This window comes from Lolium rigidum, chromosome 3 (assembly GCF_022539505.1).
Source record: "Lolium rigidum isolate FL_2022 chromosome 3, APGP_CSIRO_Lrig_0.1, whole genome shotgun sequence".
NCBI lineage: Eukaryota > Viridiplantae > Streptophyta > Magnoliopsida > Poales > Poaceae > Lolium > Lolium rigidum.
Window position 1 is genome coordinate 327,617,191 of NC_061510.1, and position 7,044 is coordinate 327,624,234.

Consider the following 7,044-nt stretch of genomic DNA (forward strand, 5'->3'; position numbering starts at 1 on the left):
GCCGGAGGGGTGCCGAGGGCAGCAGCCATGGCGGCGGCGGTGGAGTTGGATGAGCTCATTGTGATCTAGGGTTTTGGGTTGTGGGGATGGCGGCGGCTGATGGGCAACAGCGGCGATCTGGTCGTGGGCGGCGGCAACAGCTGGAGAAGCGGCGGCGGCGGATGTTTTTAGGGTTTAGGTCGTGGAGGTTTTGGGCGGCTGTTGCGGCTTAGGAAGCGGCGGCGGCGGCAGGTTTTGTCGTGGCTCGTGAGCGGCGGCTGTAGAAGACAACGGCGGCGATGTTTATCGTGGTTGTAGGCGGCGGCGGCTAGGGAGCAGCGGCGGCGGCGAGGTCGTAAGGCAGCTAGGTCATGAAGGGAGGTAGCTCTGATACCATGTCAATGTTTAGGCTGGAACGATACCCTCGTCCGGTATCGGTTACGTGTTTATATAGCACAGGAAAAGCCCCTGGCGTGGCATGTATAATACGTAGTGGATCGGTGTACTACACTGTATACCAATACGTTACAAACTCTAACACGGCCTGCCCGGACAGAGCGCCCAGCGGCACCACCCCGCTGCCACCCATTCAGTCCGGGCTGGTGCATTTTGACGATGTGGTACATATGCGTGTTTAAATGAAAGCAACTTAAAACACGGCAGAAACTGAAACACTCATTCAAAATTCGTTATATTACATGTTTGAATGAAAGCAACTAAAACCCCTACTGGCCCTCTGTTGGCGGTCATGATGGAGCTTCGCCGTCGTTCTCCGCGGTGCTCGACGGTGCAGAGGCGGCCTGCTGGATCAACGCGAACCGCCGCCTCATGGTCTACTCGGCGTTGAGGGCGGGCCGCCCATCTTTGCGGTGTCGTTTCTCAGCCAGCGTCAGAGCGTTTAGATAAAGGATTCTCTGTCGCTCGGCCTCCATGAGGAGCCGACCAGCCTCCTCGGCAGCCAACCGCTCGCGGGATACCATATGGCACGCTGGAGAACCTATTGGTCCGCCTGCTCTAGGATGCGGGTGGTGTTCCTCTTGTTGTTCGCCAGCCGATAAGACTCCAGTATCGCCTCCTGCTGTGGGTCGGCGACCGGCTCCTGCTGCTCCTCTTCAGCTTCACGTTCCGCGTCGACATCTTGCTGCGCGTTCAGGAGGACGGACTTCGCTATGTCGGCTTCGTTGAAGCCTACATAGAAGATGTCCGACGGGCTCCAGCTCTGCGCCGGATGCGGAGGCGGAGACGTAGGGGGAGGCGGAGGCGCCGTGCGCCCGTTGCGGCCCAACATGGAGTAGGTGGTGCCTTTTTTGCGAGGCATGCTAGCTACGCGACGGAGATGCTTGGTGGGTGGGAGCTTGGTGGTGATGACCACGGCGGAGGCCGCGCTTAAATAGGCGAAGGGCATTGGATGCCGGCGCTCAGCTCGAGTGTCCGCATTGATGGAGGAGCCAACGAAGGTGATGGTGGCAGCGGCTTTGTGGCCATGGCTGCAGCCACCGGTCAGCCTTCTACCGTCGGGTCGCGTCTATCGATAGGATCGGTCAGCCTTTCAGCCGTCGGGTCGCTTCCGTCGCTGCCACCGGTCAGCCTTTCAGCCGTTGGGTCGCTTCCACATGGGTCCAATATGCGCGCGGGCGGACACGGAAGGACACTCTCGTTCTCACCGACGTATCGGTTCGCAAATTCGGTGAACGAATGCATCGGGATGGACGAGTCGATCCGTTTACGTCACCCTGCTGGAGCATGCGTGACCTGTCCGCTGTTTACGCGGACCAAATCGGACACGCTAGAACCCGATAGATCGGCTTGCTGGATATGCCCTAAATGGACCTCCCGTGCATACGGACAAAGACATTTCTCACATAGCAAAGCTATCTGCTCTCTTTGCATCCCGGTCATGTAGATAGAGAACGTATCGATCGGTAGCCCCCACATGCTTTGCGCAAGACACCTTTAGCCAATTTCTCCCTGCCCTATAGCAAAAGATTACCACATTTTCCAATGCACAACAGGGAGGGGGAGAGAGATGATTACAATGTGAACTACACGTCTTAACACCTATGAGGCTATGACAGCACTACAACAAACAGACAGTGACACTAACCTAGAAGATCCCATGCTCAAGTTTCCTGCTAATTAACTTCCTGCCATCAGACCAGATAGTAACTAGACTGGTAGTATATGACACTGGTTACCCGTATGTATGATCAAAAATTAACACACAACAACTCAACTCCATTAGTAGTCTAGAGAGCAAGCTAGCCAGGCCAGGTGGGATTCAGCAAAAAACCAGCTTTCTTTAGAAAGATGCGTGCCGGCGGCTGCGCGGTTCAGCAGGCGCTGGCGGCGGAGGCGGCGTCCGTTGTGAGGCAGGCAGTGACACTGGCGCGGCGCCGCGGCCACGCGCAGGTCACCCCGCTCCACGTCGCCACCGCCATGCTACTCCCCCCGGCGCCGGCGGGGGTTCTCCGCGCTGCCTGCCTCCGCTCCCACTCTCACCCTCTCCAGTGCAAAGCCCTTGAGCTTTGCTTCAACGTGGCGCTGAACCGCCTCCCCACCGCCTCCGGCGCCGCGGCCATGTTCCACCAACATCGGCTGGGCGGCGCGGCCCCCGCGCTGTCCAACGCGCTCGTCGCCGCCTTCAAACGCGCGCAGGCACACCAGCGACGCGGGGGATCCGGGGACGGTATCCAGCAGACAGCGGCACCGGTTATCGCAGCCAAGGTTGAGCTGGAACAGCTCATTGTCTCCATCCTCGACGATCCGAGCGTGAGCCGCGTCATGCGCGAGGCCGGCTTCTCCAGCTCTCAGGTCAAGGCCAACGTCGAGAGGGCTGTCTCCTCGTCGTCGTCGTCCGGGACGAACACCACCAGGACGAGCTCTTCCAAGGAGTCGAGGGATAAATCGGTCTCCCACAACGACGCCAAGCGCGTGCTCGACTGCATGGCGAGCGGGGCGCAGCGGTGCTTGGTGGTCGTCGGCGAGGGCGCAGAGGCGGCGGTGAAGGCCGTGATGGACAGGGTGAGCAAGGTGGACCTCCCGTACCATCAACACGAGCGCCTCAAGAGCGTCCAGTTCGTGCCCCTCTCCATCGCGTCGTTCCGGGGCTTGGCGAAGGAGGAGGTGGATGCCAAGGCCGGCGAGCTGCGCGCACTCCTGCGCGAGGCGTGCGCTGCCGGGAAGGGCGTCGTGCTCATCCTCGAGGACCTTGCCTACGCCGCGGAGGCCTGGCAGACGAGAAGAGGCGCCGCGAGCGTGCACGGCGGGCAGTCACAGCAGCACTACTGTCCTGTAGAGCACGCCGTCATGGAGGTGAGCAGCTTGGTGTCCGGCGACTCTGGCTCTGGCGGGGGAAGGTTCTGGCTGATAGGGTTTGCGAGCAGCATGGTGTTCATGAGGTGCAGGGTCGGGCAGCCGTCTCTAGAGACTGTCTGGGGGATCCACCCTGTCGTCGTGCCCGACGGCGGCGGCCTCGTGCTAAGCCTCAGCTGCACCAGGTACGTGCATGATCGAACATCGCTCCTTCGATTCTTTGGTCGTTAATACTGCATCGGTTTGTCTATAAATTAGAAGTTGTTAAGATATGCGGATGATGATTGATGATATCGAATCTGATGGAAGTGCGTTTCTCTCTTCTTGCAGTGAGGCGCAGGCTAGCCAGCAAGCGAGAAGATCGACAATGGGATGGCCCTTGGTCAGCAGCTCGGCCGTTACAGGCGACAGCCACCTCACCTGCTACGCAAACGCACGGACGCCGTCGCCAGAGACGAGCATACCGTCGTGGCTTCGCCGGTACCATGACCCATATCACACCACACCGGCGAGCAGTGGCGGCAGCAATCTTGAGCAGGTACATGCACGCAGTGTACAAATTCTCATGCCTATATTATAACATTACGACTTTGTGAGTTAATGTTTCCTTCACAAATACTAGGGATATATATAGTACGGTGAGTACCTTAACTAATTAGGCATTTGTACATTTTTCTGTGCGTGCAGCTGCAAGATCTATGGAATCCCACTCGCAATGGATCGGCAACGCACCACCACACATCAGAGCTCACGCTGAGCTTCTCATCCCCGATATCATCTCCGGAGGCTTCTTCCCTCTCGGGCTACAACACCACCAACTCAATAATGATGATGAGCTCGTCCAAGCCATGGCATCTCGAGCCGAGGACACCGTGGCCGCCGATAATGACGGAGAGGCGACTTGATTATCATCAGTTGCATACTGCAGCAAACCCTAGTCCGGAATCCATCTCGGTGCAGTCAAACTCCAACTCACCCGACGGAGGCGTCACAGGGGAACGCCGCCGGCCAAAGTTCACGGAACTCACGGCGGAGAACCTCAAGATCCTCAGCAGCACGCTCGAGGACGGCATCCCGCTGCACATTAAGGACGTGGCAGCGGGCGTTGCGAGCACCGTGCTCCGATGCCGGTCCGGGATGGCGAGGCGGCGAGAGACTCTCACGCCGACGCCTAGCTCGGCCACGTGGCTGCTCTTCCAAGGGAGAGACGGCGATGGCAAGAAGGCCATGGCACTGGAGCTCGCGAAGCTCGTCTTCGGTTCCTATAATGACTTCACCTCCATCTCATCAGCCGGCTTCACCCCGGTGCACTCCGGTTCGAGCTCCGGCGAGTTTGCCGGCAAGAGGCAAAGATCGCCGGACTACGAGCATGGCTACCCGCAAAGATTCTACGAAGTGATACATGAGAACCCGCGCCGGGTGGTAATGATCGAAGACATTGAGCAGTTAGACATTGGCTCGGAAATGAGCATCAAGAATGCGATTGAGAGTGGGAGGATCAGAGACTGCAACGGCAATGAGGTCAGTCTGGAGGATGCCATCGTAGTGTTGAGCTGCGAAGCATTCGATTCAAGGTCTAGGGCTTCCTCCCCTAGGGTCAAGCAGAGGGTCAGCATCAATAACAATGGCGATGAGGAAGACAGCGGAGTGGAGAAAGAGAAAATGAAGCCGCCATGTTTAAGCTTGGATTTGAACGCCTGCGCAACTGCCGATGATGATGAAGAGAGAGACGAGGAGCAAAAAGAGAGATTAGTTGATGATGTGGAGATCAGTGATGTTGTGGATGGTGCTTTCTTCTTCCGACTAGCTATAGGTTTGTCACACTAGTTAGCTTGCTTCTCATTTTTCTTCTCACGATCTGATTAACACAGATTTGTTTGTTCTTTTTTTTCTGTAGACCTAGACTTATAGCCATCATCTCATGTACAAGAAACAAGCATATGTATATTGGTGTTTGGTCTTTAATTATGTCTCTGGCAGTATAAAGTTTTGTGGCCAACTAATTTTGTCGATTTTACATGGGAAAAAATTTATCTGGTTATGCCAAAATATTTCCTATGAGTTCTTACAAAGAATTATGTGAACTCATACATCATCATATGCGGTGACTTTGCTACCATTTTTTTTCATGTAAGTTATGAATGCCAATTAAATTATCCACCAAGCATCAGTTTGATATGATTAAATCTCAAGGTTTATGACTTGTAGGGACGCTTAAATTCCAAAGTTTTTTGAGGAAATTGTTTTTTCCATGGAAAATCATACATAGTTCTTGTGAAATTCACGGTGGACCCAACTAAGTAGGTGGGTTGTGGCAGATGGTGCTTTGGCTAGGACTAGAGGTTCTCGAGGCTTCACCGGGTGTAAATCGTCTCCGGTCTTTGCCCAGAGTAAACGACAGCATCACCTGCGGATAGTGTTACCTTTCTAAGGGCATCATCTAGGTGATGTGCTCCCCTCGATCCTCCACCTCAGAAGCTCCGGAGGAAACCCGGATAGACGGTGGCGGCACTTTGGGTGTTCTCTCATTGAGAGCATCGTCTTTGGAGTTTGCTTTGACCAAATGATCTTGTGGATGACGGTGGTGGTCGGGGCAGTTTGTCCGCTTTCGTCGACAAACTATGTGGTAACGACAATGGTGAAAATATTGATGTCCGACTAACGGCAAGATTTCGTTAGTAGGATTTCCCGACATGTTTATTGGACTTCCTAACTATGTTGTAGTGAAGTCGAAGTTGTCGAGTAATCCTATAAGCGGCAACGGTGCCAGGTGGGGAGTTGTCTCACTACTGATCTTGGTCGGCATGAGCCTAGAATTATCTCTTGTACGAAGCTCGTCATCAAAATCAAAGTTGCGTCATCATTGGCATGTGTAACTAACTATTTCGCATGTGCCGACATGGGCATCGTGTGTCCCGTGAGAACTTCGACCATGGTCATTTGAGGTGACATCGGAGTCGCTGGCTCAAGAAGTAGTGATGATGATGATTCGTGCACGCATCTCGGAGATAGTCTTGTTCTTGATGTTGGTAGCCAAGTCGGCATGTGGTGCTCTGAGGGTTCAAATTCCATGAAGGTACTGTATTGGCCGTGTTGCAATTTTTGTTAATTAAATTAACTCTCTTGTTCCTAATTAATTGATTGGGTCCATTTGAGTCCCATTTAAGAAAAGGCTGGATTTACTATCTTTTGTGTCCCTTCATATTTTTGGTCATGTTATAAATTCTTTTAGAGCTTTTTGTCATGTTATAAATTTTCTATCTTTTGTATCCCTTTATATTTTTTGTCATGTTATATTTTTTTGTTAATTAAATTAACTCTCTTGTTCTTAATTAATTGATTGGGTCCATTGAAGTCCCATATAAGAAAAAGCTGGATTTGCTATCTTTTGTATCCCTTGATTTTTTTTCTTGTTATAATTTTTTTTGCTATCTTCTGTTGATAATAGATCATGGATTTTTCGCAAAAGAAAAAAAAAACAAAATTAACTTTCTTATCTAAATATATATATATACCATTTACATGCTTGAAGGAATTAGTTGGGTTGCTTCATGCGTTCCAGTTATTAAAGAACATGATTCTAGCTAGTTAGTGTTTAGGTACAAGAGTTATAGACAAATAAAAATAACTTGGGTATGCATATAGTGCAGAAACTAGATGAATTGGCCTGGTCATTGTGCTGACTCTCAAAGTGGTCACATGATAATTGATGTCTTGCATACGGGGATATTTTTTTAATGCTGATGGGGTTTG

At 52.6% G+C, this 7,044-nt stretch overlaps 1 protein-coding gene across 1 annotated transcript; it reads left to right on the forward strand.

Moving 5' to 3' along the window:
* Positions 1-2,186: 2,186 nt before the first annotated feature.
* On the forward strand, positions 2,187-5,253 carry LOC124700021 (protein SMAX1-LIKE 3-like). The gene is made up of 3 exons (XM_047232222.1): positions 2,187-3,476; positions 3,622-3,829; positions 3,979-5,253. Exons 1-3 carry the CDS (start codon positions 2,287-2,289, stop codon positions 5,116-5,118), a joined length of 2,538 nt encoding a protein of 845 aa, XP_047088178.1. The 5' UTR covers positions 2,187-2,286; the 3' UTR covers positions 5,119-5,253.
* Positions 5,254-7,044: the final 1,791 nt, after the last annotated feature.